Source organism: Numenius arquata, chromosome 16 (assembly GCF_964106895.1).
Source record: "Numenius arquata chromosome 16, bNumArq3.hap1.1, whole genome shotgun sequence".
Classification (NCBI taxonomy): domain Eukaryota; kingdom Metazoa; phylum Chordata; class Aves; order Charadriiformes; family Scolopacidae; genus Numenius; species Numenius arquata.
This window is the reverse complement of record NC_133591.1, coordinates 11,977,874-11,994,240: the sequence shown is the minus strand read 5'-3', so window position 1 is coordinate 11,994,240 and position 16,367 is coordinate 11,977,874. Positions and strand designations below refer to the sequence as shown.

At 48.4% G+C, this 16,367-nt stretch overlaps 2 protein-coding genes across 4 annotated transcripts; one reads left to right on the top strand and one right to left on the bottom strand.

The window, feature by feature from the left end:
• Nucleotides 1-658: 658 nt before the first annotated feature.
• COQ5 (coenzyme Q5, methyltransferase) lies at nt 659-8,884 on the bottom strand. Of its 2 annotated transcripts, none has more exons than XM_074159309.1 (7): nt 8,653-8,884; nt 7,093-7,242; nt 6,389-6,613; nt 3,476-3,582; nt 1,723-1,811; nt 1,396-1,507; nt 659-1,279 (listed from the first exon to the last, which is right to left on the bottom strand). In XM_074159309.1, exons 1-7 carry the CDS (start codon nt 8,783-8,785, stop codon nt 1,178-1,180), a joined length of 918 nt encoding a protein of 305 aa, XP_074015410.1. In that variant the 5' UTR covers nt 8,786-8,884; the 3' UTR covers nt 659-1,177. The 2 variants fall into 2 exon arrangements, with proteins under 2 accessions (XP_074015410.1, XP_074015409.1); XM_074159308.1 differs by lacking the exon at nt 8,653-8,884 and adding an exon at nt 7,674-7,851.
• A 149-nt stretch (nt 8,885-9,033) lies between these two features.
• Nucleotides 9,034-11,882, top strand: LOC141472331 (dynein light chain 1, cytoplasmic-like). Of its 2 annotated transcripts, XM_074159307.1 has the most exons (3): nt 9,034-9,172; nt 9,758-9,895; nt 11,237-11,882. In XM_074159307.1, exons 2-3 carry the CDS (start codon nt 9,764-9,766, stop codon nt 11,372-11,374), a joined length of 270 nt encoding a protein of 89 aa, XP_074015408.1. In that variant the 5' UTR covers nt 9,034-9,172; nt 9,758-9,763; the 3' UTR covers nt 11,375-11,882. The 2 variants fall into 2 exon arrangements, with proteins under 2 accessions (XP_074015408.1, XP_074015407.1); XM_074159306.1 differs by lacking the exon at nt 9,034-9,172 and having other exon boundaries at nt 9,752-9,895.
• The last annotated feature ends 4,485 nt before the right edge of the window (nt 11,883-16,367 follow it).

The window sequence follows — 16,367 nt, the reverse complement described above, 5'->3', positions numbered from 1 at the left end:
ATCCTCTAAGAGTTTTCTCTACCCTTCCTGCCGCCTTAGTGCTTACGTTACTCTCTTTATTCCACTGTAAATGAAGGGGGAACTTCCCCACCCCCATTTCCCCCCCAAATCCACAGCATCTGAATCCTGAGCTAATCTGTGAATCCTCATCAGTCAGCAACAGGAGATGGTTTCCCTGAGAGAAGAGACTGCTTTGCAGTTCTTGATATTCTCAATATGCACAACCTCCATCCAGTGCGAATTCTGGAGTTTAGATAAATGGTGCTGCTTGCCTGATTTCACTCGAACTGGTGAGCTAAAAGCAACAGTCCTTTCATCTGATTTTCACAAGACAGAAATTTTCATGCTAGTTCATTACACAGCTCTCCCTTTAGAATGGAAATTTATACTTTCTCTAGATTCTTTTTTCCTCTATCCCTGCATCCTGCTACAAGAAGCATCTGTTCTTCAACAGTTTAGTTTAAAGAACAGAAGGAAACGCACACTTTTAGGTAGAGATTTTGCAGCTAGCACTAATATAAAAAGATGTCATATGGAGGTGAAAACACATCATTTCATCCCAGGATAGAGTAATGCGGTCATTCTCCATGAGAAAAAAATACTTTCATAGAAAGGAAACCTTACAAAGGTTAAAATATTGACTTAAGTGAAAAGAGTTGATGCAGAGCTGTTTTATTTCACAAGCCTTCCATTTGCCTTTGAAAGAAGTAAAGAATCATGGGAAAAAATCCCTTAGAGTCCACATGACAAAGATAATGACAGCTTAATAAAAGTCTAATAAATCCAAGTTACTTCACACTGGTACGATAGATACCCTCCTTGAAGCTTAGTAAAAAAAAAAAAAAAAGGAGGCACCTTATTTGAAGATCAGTCAAGTGTATTTCTGTATCCACCCCACTGGTAACTGAAGTTGCTTCATTTGTTAGGATTGCTCAGTTTTGGCTGTGTCCTGTATGTTGCACTTGGAAGGGAAATGCAAGTGTAAGAAACACCACAGGAGTCACCTCATCCACAGCTTTCGTGGGGGAAAAAAGATCACTGATGTTCTGGGACTGCTGAATGAGTATCTGTTGCGCAAGTTCTTAAAACTCCTCTTCAATCTTGATAGCATTAAAATTCCACAGCTTTCATATTCCTCAGGAAAATTACATTTCCCATGTTTTTCTACACAGCAGATTCACAGTTTGAAACCTGAGTGAATGGCAACAATGCCCGAGTTTAAGTTCTGGTAATCCACTTTAAAAAACCCCACATCTTCTATCATTGCCTTCAACTCCTCCTGAAAAATAATAGTTCCGTAATTATAACCAGCTGAAGGCCTATAAGCCAGCTGCCTGCAAAGATCATGCTGGGACCATGTTTTGTGTTAGTGAGTTCAGAACAAGACTGTCTTACCTGAGGGGGGAAACGTCGGATGCTCTCCACGAGATACTGGTAAGACTTCCAGTCACCAGCGATAACCTCCCCCAGAACAGGGATAACCTGGAAACTGTAGAGATCGTAGAGCCTGCACAGACAGACAGCAAATACAGATTAATACAAACAAGTTTCAAACCAATCTTCTTCAACACAAGTTGATCTCTGTACCACTACCCTACAGAATCTATATCTGATTTTAAAAGTGCAAAATGAGGTGGCCTAAAAGCGTCTCCATCTCTTATTCTTGCTGAATACAAATAAGAGAGCCTTGTGACAGAGCAAAAAGTGTCACCATGTTCCTACCTGGAAAGAAGAGGGTTGCTGACGTGACTAAATTCAAGGCAGAGAAATCTTCCTCCTGGTTTCAGCACACGATAGGCCTCCTGAAGTGCCTGAGACAAAGCAGATGCGATCAGTCTCTTTATGTAGAACAGCACCTGCCTATTACCACGCCATGTGACAGCAACTCAGTGATGAACTGAGGGGAGTAAAGAGAATCCTGATTGACAATCTCCAATATTTACTTGTGGAGAAGCATCCATACACAAGAAAAAAACCCAAACAACAAAACCAAACCACAAAACCTCTTGCTGTTACATAAATAGATTTATACCAGGTTTTGTGTCGAAACTATGATGTCAGGTTTGCAATTTTTCTTGTTTTTCCCTACTCTTAGTTGCCAAATGTGTGCCAACAGAGCACTTGTAATTACAGACCAAACCCAAAAGCGAGAAGGTGACTCAGCTACAAGAAGCTGAAAATGAAAAGAGGGCATTAAAGATCTTTTTCTTTTTTTTTTTTAATCAAAAGAAAAGATTTTACTCAACTGTGAGGCACACCCGATGGATCAAAGAAGAAGTGATATTGGGTTTTGGATGAGTAACGTGTAAGAACAGTGAGGAAGGAGAGGAAAGAAGAAAATCTTTGGCTACTTTGAAAATTCCACCCTATATCCAAACTAAAAGACCTAAGAACCACCAAGACCAAATTCTGTTTACAACTGTACGGTTTTTCATGCAAGAGCACAGCGCAGTTGTATTCAAGCATCTCTGCAGGTTGTACATCTGCTTGGCTTCAACTGTCATGTTCCTAAGCGATAAAGTATAAACAGTACACATACGTGACGGGAGCTCTGCAAAAGAATCGGAGGCTTGGATGTGTTTTGTATCAGGTCTCCAGGGAGCTATGCTACCAGTCTGCTGTATCCAGGAAGGCAAAGAGCCTGTGCTTGGGAAGGGCGCAGACGAGGCACGGTGAAAAGCCATCCACATTAAGAGAAGTTCAAAGGCATACAGTTCAAGGTGGTTTGGATCCAAACGCTGCACCTTCCACAGAAGGAGCGTTGCCAAGGTTGTAACACACTCCTCCAAAACAGACAACTAGTCTAGCTGGACAGGTGGTCTAACCTATCTACATCCACAAGACAGCTAGTCATTCTTGAAGGACAGATACTGTTCAGAACAACAGCTACTACTTACCCTAATTAAAATCACACTAATTCTTCATAGGAAACCCTACTACCAGCCATTGTAAAGACACTGAGCAGCAGTGGGCTGAATGATTTAGTTCAATGCCAGCTGCTTCCCACTCTGTGCTCTGGGACCTCTGCTGGCTCAGGCAGGGAAACAGAACGGGGCAGGAAGTGTTGGACCCACTGCGGGTGGGATATGCAGCAGGCACTTCAGGAGGGCTTGAGACATGCAGACTGACCGCATTGTGCATGTGTGGATCCAGTAACATCACAGGTCAGGAGAAGGTAAGGAATGACTGAGGCATTCAGCCCTTTTTGCCTTAGGAAGAGATTGTGTAGCTTGCCAAGCTGGAAGGATTGGGCGCAACTAGTATAAATCTAACTTTTTATGACAAAGGTGGGGCATTTAATTGCATTCTTCATACAAACAAGTTGCACATTACGTGCCACTTATTTTAAATGTTTCAGGAGTAGACAAAGATGTTCCTTTGTCCAAAGGAATTCCTCCTTTGCTTCCTCCGCTAGAATAAAAAACCTCACGTGAATCGTAAGGACCCCCTGCAAGGATACACTACAGCAACTTACCAAATCAATCCGGGTTACATTTCGGATCCCAAAGGCAATTGTGTAAACATCAAACATATCATCATCAAAGGGCAACTCTTCAGCATTCCCAAGCACCCAGGACAAGCCTGTAGTAAAAGCCAAGGACACAGAATTGAACTCGGACTACTCCAGAGAGACTACAACTTATCTATTCCAGAAGAAAACTATTATTAATAAAGTGATATTTAAAACTAATACTTTAATTTTTCATTTTTGTTGGTGGAAAGATACCTTGGTCTATACTCACAAACCTTTCAAGGCCCTGTACTATACAGCTGTCTTTCAAGCTGCCTTTCTTAATGTTGCAGATCAGCCAAAACATTCTTCTGCATATACGCACATGTTGTGCCCACAATGCCTTAGTCTGCCAAAAATACTTCATCCAAATCTTGCATCGCAGTGGAAAGCAACTGGCTTTCCAGTAACTGGCTGCCACTGGTTTGTAGCAAAGTTGCAAAAAAAGAATCTCTGCTCAAAGAATAACTATAAACAAAGATTAATGTCTTGCCATGCAACACTTAAAACACTTTGCTAGAAAGCTTCCATAGATTGAAGAGCATGAAAAGCCACACTCCCTCCATCTGCGCTATCAGTATGTGATCTTGTTGCAGCTGTGTTTGCTTCCTGAAACCCCAACAGATCATGGCTGTGTCTATCTATAGAGCACGGATGTCCAGGTTATTTGTACCAAAAATAAGACTGATCAATTTAGAATTAATGGTTCTTAAAGTCACTGGTTTTGGTGACTCAAATGCAAAACTAAAAAAAAAAAAAAACACAGAAAAAAAACCCCAGGAGTCTTCTACAGAGATCAGCAGTTTTTAAAGGGCAATATGTTAGAAAGTGACACAGAGGAGAACAAAACACAACAGAAAACAAAAGTTGTTGCCTGGAGACATTCAAATTTCATTTTTACAAAATATATGTATTTATAGTTGTAGAAAGGATGGTATGCAAAGCAGCACGCAACATTATCAAAGCAGCAATTATTAGTGTTATTTAAACCTAGGCAGTTTGAAAAGACACTTAAGAAGTGAGAATCAAGAAAAGGTTTTGAGCAACAGGAAAACTATCCCTCAGAATATACTGTGGTAAAATCACAGGCCAAGAGTTTTTAAGTGGATACATAAAAGGGGCTGTCAATGTCCTAGAAGAGGACCTGAGGCACGATGCAGTACAGCCTACTACTCCTGCTGGCCAAAATGCACAAACAGCGATTGTGCGACATACATATTTCTTTTCAGCATGCACAGACCCCACTGTTGGTGAATGTGCATAGGAAAATAGTGAAAGAAAACTCTGCCCCTTACAATTTTAAGAAAAACAAATTTTAGACCTCAGACAATCAACAGGTAAGCAAGCTCAGAAATGAGATTACTACAACAGGGAGGAATCGCATGAAAAACAGAAGGTAGGACACATTAAAAGGATATGTGCTGAACAAGGGAGTGAAAAAGAGTAAGAAGTCAGAATTGTGCCCCAGCGGGGCATAAGGCAACCCAGGCAACAAGATGACAGTTGCGCTTCTCAGGTACAATGTACAGAGGAAAAAAATTAAAACACATAAATATTCATTTTGAGAATTTGTTAAGTCACAAAAATACCTAAAAAGCACAGCCAATTAAAAAAAATATTTTATTTCTAGTAGCTGGGAGGCAGCATCAAGCTTTACTTCTTCTTCTTCTAAGTAAAGCTTCTAAGAAGCTTTACTACTTCTTCTAAGCTACAGTCATAAAGGTTTTATACTTACAATGTTGGTACAGTTCAGGTGTTCCCAAACTATGATGCATAAAAAGAGCTCTGGACAGGCTTGCAAGCTGCTCAGATAAGCATGATGGCAAACAGTCTGCCAGAGCTGGAAGAACCAATGCTTTCACAATTAGTTCGTATTTTAAAGAAAAGGAAGAGGCACGCAGGCAACAGCCTGGGGTAACCCACCAGCAGGGAGCAAGAGCAGCTGCAAGAACCTGTGCCAGCAGCTTCTCTTTCAGTCCCTTTGTGCTACTGAGCTGTTCTGTATGCCCTTCAGCCTACACAATCTGTAGGCTGGAGTCCCAACAGGGTGTGGGAGCAGGGTGCAGTGAAAGGACATGCAGGAGAGATCGTAATGCAAACGGAGAGGCTGCCCAGGGCGTACCTAATGGCAGCACCCAGGCAAACAAAGTTTGGGAACCTCTTGGTATGCTTTACATTGCTAAAATATTTGCCAAATATCCATAAACGAAGAGAGGATAAACAACTATCATACGAACGCTGAGCCACAAGCAGGACTTCTTTCTCTATGTCTTACTTCTTAAAATCAGGCTTTTCAATCAGGATTGGCGTGGTCCCCAACAAATTCTAGATATCAGTGAATTAATCCATTGACCTGCAAACTAACATTTAATATAATTCAGTTTCTCTGTGTATTATTAGCATGTGTTGTAACTGTGGAAAGTTTTATAGGTTCACAATACACATTAGTTCTTGCATTTTTTATTTGCTGCCTTGATTCTTCAAATACCCATTAGAAGATCCTCAGTGTAATCACTCTGGGGCTGAGCTGTTTTGCATTATTTGCCTTGGTAAAATCAGATTCATTTGCACAGATATAAACAGCAGGTTTAGGTTACTTAACCAATTTTGAATTCAGACCTCATGGACACTTCCATGTATGTATTTCTGAAAGGTCAAGTATCATTCAAGAGGATCATTGTACATCTGAACAACATACTACATACATGCTCACTGAAAAAGTAACTCAGCAGTGGCAAATATGCAAGCACAGCTGTCGTATACACCCTGGCTATATAATGTATATTGTAATCCTGAAGTGGTGACTACCTGATGGCCATCACGCATCAAATTCTTGCTACCAGACATGCTACTAAAATGGTACAATACATGACTTACCTTCGGAGTAGCCAAGATGCTGCGCTTTCTGCTTCCCAACTTTTAACATTTCTTTGTTAATGTCACAGACCACCACTTGGGAATCCCCTAGCGACTTAGATTTGTCTTCCCGGTAACTTTCAGAAATTTCCTGCCATGATAAGTTCTGATGGTGCCTAAGCTTCCGCTGGAGCTGGCGCTCTCGTACAGAGCGAACATAATTAATAAATCGAAAGGCGATGTCACCTGCATTTGTTTTAAAAGACAGATACATGTTTTAGAATGTTTTCTGACTCCAGAAAAATTGGAACATAAGGCTTTGAACATCAAACTAAGTCAATTTTTATTTTTTTATATATAGATAAATAAAACCACACACAGTATTGAGAGACACAGAGAGAGTGCGTATATATATATAAATATATAAAGGGAACATATTAAAAGTAAAGAGTCCATGACTTCCTACAAATGGAAACAGTTTTCCATAACATATGACGGAAGCACTGTAACACTTTCAGAGCCTTGGAGCAAGGTATTACAAAACACAAAGAAGTTAGCTCTCAACCCTTCTCTGTGAAAATCAAGTAGATGCGTCTATGGTTTTAAAGACAGAGAACTGAGGGAGAGAAAAATAATAAATAAGCTAGGCAATTTAATTCTGAGCAGACTCAAACAGTTCAAAAACAGCATGGCATTGTGATGTGGAACTCACCAAAATTATTTACCTGTTCCTCCAGCAACATCAAGAAGAAGTGTTCCTGGGGAAGGGTTCATTTTATGCACGAGGATATCCTTCCACACTCGATGAATCCCGAGAGTCATTGAATCGTTCATTACATCATATTTCTTAGCCACACTTTCAAAGACCTGATAAACTGCAAAGAAAGGACATGATAATGAAATGCAATTTACTTTAAAACGCTCCTGTGGAAGTAAAACGTGTCCTTTATTGCCTCGTGGAGGTCTGCCACCATGTGAAACTGAAAAATACTACCTGAAAACTCCTTACAAAAAATGTGATCGAATCCTGTCGAGCCTGTTGCCTGACAAACGTCTCTTTGGAGAAACACAGCCTCTTCCCGTAACCCTTAGGGAGCCGAGGGGAAGAACCGACCTGGCATAACACTGATAGTGTTCACCGAGACTCCTGGTAAGGTCTCAAACCAGCGAGCGGCCCAGCTCCAGAGACACCTCCAGCACCCCTTCGCCCGACAGCCGATGGGCTCCGGCTGCCCGGGAGCCCCGTTCGGTTCCATCCCGGCCCGGCCTCCCCCGGCTCCACAGCGCGCCCCACCGCCGCCCTCACTTTTCTCCCGCCTCTCCTCCTCGGTCACCGTCTGGAAGCCGAAGTGCGTCTCCGGGCCGGCGGCGAGGCCCCGCACGGAGCCGCAGAGGGCACGCAGAGCCCCGCCGCGGCGGGCGAGCAGCGCCCGGCACGGGCACAGCCCCGCCGCCGCCATCTTGCAAGGGCACGACCTCCGCTCCCGCCCGCCGCCGGCGCGGGGCCCCCGGGATCCGCCAACCGCCGTACCGGGGCGGAGCGGGGGGCGGCTCCGCGCTCGGCCCCGGTCCCGGGAAACGCGGGGTTCGGGGCCCCGCAGCCTTGAAGCTCACGGGGCGGACCCCGCGGCTGAAGCCGTCCCGGGGATATGATACATGACAGGGAGAAAAAAAAAAACCAAACTAACCTAAAAAAACCCAAACCCCACACAGCATTTATGAGTAATTTTGCAAATAATTCTCTCTAACCCCTTCAGATTTTTAATTTTGCGGTTTCCTGGCGAAAGTAAAACCTGATGAGGATCAGGGGGCGGGTTAGTTTGTGGGTGCTGCTGAAGCGAGAGGAGGAGTGAAAGGTCCCCTCCGATTCCTGTCAGGAACATTAGTACAAATAAGGGACCTTTTCTGTTACTTTTGCTAAAGCTGCCCCGCTTATCGCGTTATTTGAATCATCCAGAAATTCTGTCAGCTTTGTAGATACAGACACATGACTTCACCCTTTCTCATGAGAGATGACATCACACCCGAGAATTCCCCCCGGCACCAGCAGCTCTCCCTTGCCAAGAACTTCCTTCCATGCTGACACTTATTAGCCCCATCATCAGGCCCTACACGATTTTCTCATATCTTACCTGCAGAATTAAGTACAACCTAAAAATTTGGTTTTTTCACTCTATTTTCTTTGCAGCAGGATGCCTTGCAAAGCACCACATATCTTGTTTGGGCTTGTTTTTTTTTTTTTCTTTTGCCTGCCTCAGCTATAGTCAGAGATGAATTTTGCCTACCAGAAAAGTGACCAGCCACATTCAGGCACTTCAGGCACGAGGAAAGCACGGGAAGGCCGAGCAGAGGCTGCGCACCGCCTGAGAGCACCCAGCCCAAGGCACACCCGCAAGCAGGGCTCTGAGGACGCGCCATGCCCCGGGCCCGCCCCAGCAGAGGCCCTGGGCCGCCCCTGAGGCCTGCGCTCCGGCCAAGCGCGGGGTTCGGCCTCCATCACCGCCGCCGCCCGTCGCTATGGGAACGGGTGCGGGCGCAGAGCATGCCGGTCTGAAAGAAACTGCTGCAGTAAAATGCTACGAGAGTGCCGGATTCTGACCAATCAGCGCTCGGGGGGGTGGTGGCGGTGGCCAATGGGCGGCGGCCAGTACGGAGGGGGCGGGGCTGGGGGCGCTTGGAGGCGACGGCGGCGCGGGCGGGTCGGTTAAACGGACGCGGCGGCGGAGCGAGCTGCGTGTACGCCTTCCTTTGCGCCCCGCCCGCTCCGTTCCACACAGGGCCGGTCCCGCGGCGCCCGCCAAAGTGGTGAGGAGAGCGGTGTGAGGGCCTGGGACGCTGGGGAGGCAGCTCCCGAGAGGGGCCGAGTCCCACTCGGCACTGGGAAGGCTGAGGCTGGGCAGCCTGTGCCTGGGCACCCCGGCGGCTCCCCTGTGCCAGGGCCTTTCTCCGGTGGACGCCTGCGCCTTTCCCACATCCCTGGGAGCTGCAGGCGGGAGCCTTCCCGGTAGCCGCGCTGGCTCTGAGCCTGGGGGGCTCTGGACATCGTTCACCTCCCTCGGTGGGGAAGGGCCGTCGGGGTCGGGCGCTGGAGCGGGGATGCCTCTCCGGGGCTGCGCCGGGCTGGAGCGGGGCTGGGAGGCGGCGGGGTTCGAGACCGCTTTGTCGGTGCCCGTGTCGCTCCGGGAGCTCCGTGTGAGCGGGCTCTGTCGGCACCCTTCCCCGGCGCCGAGCACAGGCCATGCCCGTACCTCTGGCCCCGCCAGCCAAGTGCTGCCCAGCCCCGGCTGTGGGCACAGCGTGGGCCCCGGGACCGGGCTGTGAACGGTGGTACCTGGGCGAGCACCGGGCAGGTGGCTGCTCCCCCAACCTGGAATTCTTCGCTCAATGCAGGCAATCATGAGTGACCGAAAGGCAGTGATCAAGAATGCGGACATGTCAGAGGAGATGCAGCAAGATGCTGTGGAGTGTGCGACTCAGGCCTTGGAGAAGTACAACATCGAGAAGGACATTGCTGCTCACATAAAGAAGGTAAAAGTTTTCTCGTAGTGTCCTCGTGAAATCTCTCTGCGCATGAAAAACCAAGCAGGGAGAATGCTGCTGGGCAAGTAGCTCTAGAGAAACAAGTTCTAGAGACACTAGATAATCAAGTCGGGCTTTTTCTGTAGGCTGGTGTCCTTATGTTCCTTTCCCCACCCTCTTCGTGGACTTTTCCAGGTCCTTCTGCTTTTCTCTTGCAGTACCTTCTGCTTAAGGCTTTCCTGCCACTGTCCCATTGTCCAGGTGAGCAGAGAGTGGCAGCTGACTGTCCCTGTCGCTGATGGGCTGCTACAAAACACAGGGGCTCTATTGAGCTCTCCCATGTTTTTCCTCTGGGAGAAAGCCTGTTTTACGTAGTCCTTCGTTTCAGTTTTATTGTACCCATCTTGAGGATCTGTTTACAGTTCTGTCCAGCTGGGTCAAAAATTGCAGGGAAAAGTAGTTTTCTGCAAGTCTTAAAAAAAACAAAACAAAAAAAACTGAACCAAAAAATAGCCAACAAACCACAAAAAACGTCCTGGTGGCACTGATTATCTGTTGTTTGCAAAGTCTGTGTCACTATTTCTGTAGGATTAACAATACTGAACACGGGAAAGATCTAGTTCTGATTATATTTCCTGCTTCATCAACTCAGGAGAATGGAGAAATCAAAGAGTGTCAATGGAAGTTAAACTGATCTGAGTGGAAGAGCTGTTTAAAAAGTAATTCAACTAAGCAGAATGATTGCTTCCACTATAGGAATATTGGTTTGCTATGCCCGCAGTACAGAGAGGCATTTTTTTCCCCAGATGCAGGAAGTATCTAGGCAGTGGAAAAGAGGGTTTAGTCCAATATTTTTCAGGTGCTCTGTAGCAACTAGTGGGAATCTGTAGAGGATTGTTTGAAAGATGTAAAACGCAAATTCGTAGACTTGTTGATAGTGCTGGTATTACAGAGCGCGTGGCAGAGAATTTTCCACTTAGTCCCTTTAGCACCCATGTTGCAGATAAACAATGAAGTCTAAATTATGGCTTAATAATCTCTGCGGGTATAAAACTAGCAGTGAAGCTTTTATTCGGGAGCTATAGTTTCAGATCATGGCATGAATTTTGGGAGGGAGAAAGAGTACTGTCCCAGAACAAAGGTAGTGTTTTAAACTTAGTACTGCTTGGATAGGAAGCACTGTGGCTCTTTTTGGTGGATTTTTTTCTTTTGTCTGACTAAGCAGCAGGTGAACAATAAGATGTAAATAAGATAATCCTAGTGCTTAAGAGCATCTGCTCTTCCTCCTATTGCCTTGCTCAGAAAGTGAGTGTTAGAAAAATTCTTAATTTCTAGTGATCTGTTTTGCAGGAGTTTGACAAGAAATACAACCCCACTTGGCACTGCATCGTGGGAAGGAACTTTGGCAGCTACGTGACTCATGAGACCAAACACTTCATCTACTTCTACCTCGGCCAAGTCGCGATTCTCCTTTTCAAGTCTGGTTAGAGCCACGGACTGTTACTGACACTTGCACCCGGTTACAGGGCTGTGTGCTGACTCCTCTGACTAGTTACTGCAGCCTTCCTGAGGACGCAGGCCTTGATCTTCAAGGGCAATGGCAGGGATTATGCTATAGCAGATGATGTTACAATGTGGATATAAAAAGGAAAAATGCCAAAAAAAATAATAAAGTCTTCCTTGTATTTATTTTTTTTTCAGAAGGCTGCTTCTTTGCTAGTAGAGCTGTGGGAGCAGTTCTGCCTTTTGAGAGTTTTATAGCCATCTCCAGTATTGCCCAATTACTGCTTGTGCTGTGTGAGTACTGATGGTGTATAGTTTTCTGTTCCAAACCTCTTGTATTCTTCTGATTTGTTTTTTTTGTGGGTGTGGTTTTTTTTTTTTTTTGGTAATTTCCCCTCTTGCGTTGCCGGACGAGCTGCCCCAAACCTGAGCTGTTTGTTTCTTTGCTGCTGCCCCTTGGAGAGCCGCTCTGGAAATAAAGGACAAGATCTGCCCCCGCTGCCGGGTCGTTATTTCTGGCCGCTTTGTGCTGTCCGAGCGGGGGGTGGGCCGGGGCCGGTCCCGCAGCCCGGTGTGGGTCTGGCTGCCGGGGGGGCCGCCTGAGCCCTCCCTTGCCGCCCGGTGCCGGTCGGGGCGGTGCGGGTGCCCGCGGGCTCCCCGGGGACTACAGCTCCCGTCGCTCTGCGCGGCGGGCGGGGACTACGGCTCCCGTGGTGCCCCGGGCCGGGCTCCATCCGGGTCCCGGCCACTGCTGTCGGCGGCTCGTCGCCATTACGGGGTCGCCGTCGGTGCTGTAGCGCTGGGCGGTGGGACCCCCGCCACCGTCCAGAGCCGTCCGTGTGGCTCCAGTGAGAAGGGCAGCAGCCGCGACCGGGAGACGGTGAGCCCGAAGGCGGTAAGAGCGGGGCGGCGGGAGGAGCGGCCCGGGGGCGGGCGGCTGTGGGGTCTGTGAGGGGCCGGGACGGCAGCGGCTCCGAGTGCTCCTCACTGCTCGGTACAGACGTCCACGGGCCATCAGACGGCCCCGGTGGAGGACACGGACGTGTCCGAGGAGATGCAGTGACATGCTGTGGAGTCTGCCATTTGGGCCAGAGAGAAATACAGTGTTGAAAGAGGAACTGCAGCCCTTACAGAGAGGGTAAATGTTGGATTGTACCATGCTGAACAGCTGAACGCTGGCCACACCAGGAACCAAGCAGGGCGGGTGACGGTGCACCTTTGGGAAAGCAAGTTCTGTGGACACAATTACATTGGACTTTTTCTGTGGACTGGTGTCCCTGTGTTCCTCTTCCCATGTCTTACATGTACCTTTCCTAGTTTTTGTTTCACAGTACCTTCTATTTTTGTTTTTTTTTTTTTTCACTATCTCATTGTCTAGCAGAATAGGAGAGCGTCTCCTGGCCTTTCCCAGTGCAGCTGATTAGCTGCAGCCCTTTGGAGTCAGATGTAACTTTCCTCTGAGGGAATGCCTTTATTTTTTTCGCCTAGTCCCTGACTTAAATTGTGTTCAAATTAGTCTTAACGTTCTGTTCGTAGTTCTGTAATAGCTGTGCGATATTGGTTAGCTCGTTCAAAAATTGCAGGGAAAAGTAATTTTTTGCACATCATCTGTGTTCACATCCCCCTTTCATGGGCTGAACAATGCGAAAATCTCAAGTCTTGGAGCGCTGTTTATCTGGTGTCCACAGAACACCTGTGTTTATATATACATGAAGAAGAAGAATGGATTTGCAAAGGATCTAGTTCTGATACACTTTCTACTTTGCATATCAGGAGAATAAAGAAATCGAAGGGTGCCAGCAGATGTTAAATCTTACGTGAATCTGAGTGGAAGACCTGTTTGAAAAGTCATTCAACTAAATGGTACAATTGCTTCTGTTGGGACGGTCTTCCTTTTTTCCACTTGTAAGAATGGATTTCTATGTTATTGGAGAGCAGACTGTTCAAGCTACTCGGGTTTTTATTGAGGCTCCTAATTGGAGTCCGGGAAATTGCGGTGAGGAGATTGTTTATGCAGGGTTGTAATAACTGACCAGAAATGCTTGCGTACTCTCGGGGAAAGTTTCCTCATTTGAGAGCTATTGGCTATGGCAGTATATAATCACAGGCGAAATGTTCAGCTTGTAGTAGAGCTGTATATCTTGGCTTTTGAAATGTGTGGTCGGCTTCTGAGTAGGATGGGAGAACTTGATCGCATGACCTGATGCCTCAGTGGTGTAGTTTGAGGACATGGTATGACTTTTTGGGGGAAATTGCAGTCCCTGGGCTGCAGCAGGTGAGGTATAAGAGGTAAGTGACACAATCCTTATACTTAAAAGCATACGCCGCTCCTTAATTGCCTCTTCAAAAAATGATACTTGTTAAAAAGAGACACATCAATGACAGAAAATCTGTCCTCAACTCCTGGGTGAGGACTGTGCTGATAAGTTCCTAGTGGTCTCTGCTGCAGGAGTTTGAGAAGAAACACAGTCCCACTGGGCACTGCACTGTAGGAAATCTGGCAGCTGTGTGTCTCCTGAGATCAAGCACTTCATCTTCCTTGTGCCTGGAGTAAATGTTCTTCTCTTCAAAGCTGGTGAGAGCTACGGATTGTTGTTTAGAGTTGCTTGTGCTTGTGGGACCGCACAGTAATGACGGCAGCTTAGTGCCTTCAGCCGTCCTGAGGAGGTGGAGCTAGGTCTTCAGGGATAACATGAGGGTTTCCTCTGGAGTGGCTGGTGGTTTTGTTGTGCTTAGGGGGAAAAAAAAAACCCCAAAGAAAAAACCCAACAACATTCCACCTTGTATTTAGCTTCTTTGCTAATAAAAATGTTCCGTGTATTCCATCTTTAAGAGTTTCACAGTTATTTTCTCATTTTCCCTATCGGTGCTTGTGCTCCTCCTCATGTCCCTGTGAACAGTCTCTTCTCAAACCCAGAGTACCTGAAGGCTGAGCTGAACACACGAGGAACCCTGAGCAGCCCCAAAGCTGCCCCGAGGAGCCCTGCGGTTAGACGGGACCCTGCTGCTGGGGACATGTAGGAATCACAGAATTCTCAGAGTTGGAAGGGCCCTCTAGAGATCATCTAGTCCAACTCCCCTGCCAAAGCAGGATTGCCCGGAGCACATTACTCAGGGCTGCATACAGGAGGGTCTTGAAGATCTCCAGAGAAGGGGACTCCACAACCTCCCTGGGCAGCCTGTTCCAGTGCTCTGGCACCCTCACCAGAAAGAAGTTTCTCCTCATATTTAAATGGAACTTCCTGTGTTCCAGCTTGTGCCTGTTGCCCCTCGTCCTGTCACTGGGAACCACTGAAAAGAGTCCGGCTCCATCCTCCTTCAACCCACCCTTTAGGTACTTGTAAACATAGATAAGGTCTCCCCTCAGCCTTCTCTCCTCCAGGCTAAAGAGTCACAGATCTTTGAGCCTTTCCTCGTAAGGGAGGTGCTCCAGTCCCTTAATCATCTTTGTTGCCCTACGCTGGACTCTCTCCAGTAGTTCCCTGTCTCTCTTGAACTGGGGAGCCCAGAACTGGACGCAGTATTCCAGTTGTGGCCTCACCAGCGCAGAGTAGAGGGGAGTCACAGAGGGCAGCCCGGTTGCCCTGTGGCTAGCTGCCAGCGACCTGATGCTGGTGAGGTCTATGCCGGCAGAGGTGTGGAGCCTTGGAGATAAGCTCTGTGTCCCATGTGTCCACCTACCCAAGTCCCAGACCAGAGCACCTTCCTCAGTCCGGGTGTCCTCCGAGATCTCTGCCTGTTGGCGGTAGCGGGGAGTTCTCAGCCGGTCTACCGTAAATCCGTCGGTAAATCTGGGTTTGCCGGAGGGCACCGGCACGCCTTTTAGCCCAGTCTCCTCCCCCTCCTCTTGCAGCGCCCTCGGTGCCGCCGCGGTTGCAGGCCGCGCTCCCCCGGTGTCTCCGGGCAGCCGCCGCGGCGGCAGGGGGCGCTGCCTGAGGTCCCGTCGCTATGGGAACGGGCGCGGGGCATGCTGGTCTGAACGGGGACGCACCCCCAAAGGGAGGCCCGGTCCTGGCCAATGAGCGCCCGGGGGGGCGGTGGCCGTGACCAATGACTGGCGGTTGTGCGCAGGGGGCGGGGCTGGGGGCTGTGGGGGGTGACCGCGGGTGGCTTAAACGGACGTGGCGGCGGAGCGGGAGCGGAGCGGGCTGAGTATCCGCCCGGTGCTGGTGTAACGGCGCCTGCGGAACCGTGAAGAGGGAGAGCGGCGTCACCGCCGCTGGTGCGTGAGGAGAGCGGAGCCTCATGTAGGCGGTCCTGGGGCAGTGCGGCTCCCGAGAGGGGCCGGGCCTGATGTCCTGTGTCCTGGCGGCCGCCTCTGCCTTTCCCGCATCCCCGGGGAAAGGCCTGGGGGCTTTCGCCGAACCGGAGCGGGGCTGGGAGGCGGCGGGGTTCGAGACCGCTCCGTCGGTGCCCGTGTCGCTCCGGGAGCTCCGTGTGAGCGGGCTCTGCCGGCGCCGAGCACAGGCCGTGCCGGTGCCTCTGGCCCCACCGGCCAAGCGCTGCCCAGCCCCGGCTGTGGGCACAGCATGGGCCCCGGGACCGGGCCGTGAACGGCGGTACCCGGGCGAGCACCGGGCAGGTGGCTGCTCCCCCAACCTGGAATTCTCCTCTTTGTTTATTACGGGTCATGCGGGTGATCAGGCGGCTGTGACGAGGGATACAGACACACCGAAAGAGATGCAGTGAGATGCTGTGGAGCGTGCCATTCAGTCTCTGGAGGAACGCAATGCTGAGCACGACATTGCAGCTCATATAAACAGGATAACTGTTCATAATGTGTTCCTCCTGAACGTTATATGAACCTCAAAAATCAAGCAAAAATGTTGGTGAGTAGTTCTAGAGAAAGTTCTGTGGGCACTATGTAGTCCAGTCAGACTTTCTCTGCAGGCTGGTGTCCTTATGTTCCTTTCTATACCCCTTATATGCGCTTTTCTGCTTCTTCCCCTACTCTTTCACAATTCTGTCTATTTAAGTC

Bases quoted from the DNA above. Each gene is read 5' to 3' on its own strand.
- COQ5 (XM_074159308.1), bottom strand. From the start codon at position 7,827: ATGGCGGCGGCGGGGCTGTGCCCGTGCCGGGCGCTGCTCGCCCGCCGC. The intron at 7,243-7,673 runs GTGAGGGCGGCG...CTTTCTTTGCAG, and splicing joins GGAGGAGAGGCGGGAGAAAA to TTTATCAGGTCTTTGAAAGT. The intron at 6,614-7,092 runs GTAAATAATTTT...AAACAAATGCAG, and splicing joins TGATGTTGCTGGAGGAACAG to GTGACATCGCCTTTCGATTT.
- LOC141472331 (XM_074159306.1), top strand. From the start codon at position 9,752: ATGCAGGCAATCATGAGTGACCGAAAGGCAGTGATCAAGAATGCGGAC. The intron at 9,896-11,236 runs GTAAAAGTTTTC...TCTGTTTTGCAG, and splicing joins TTGCTGCTCACATAAAGAAG to GAGTTTGACAAGAAATACAA.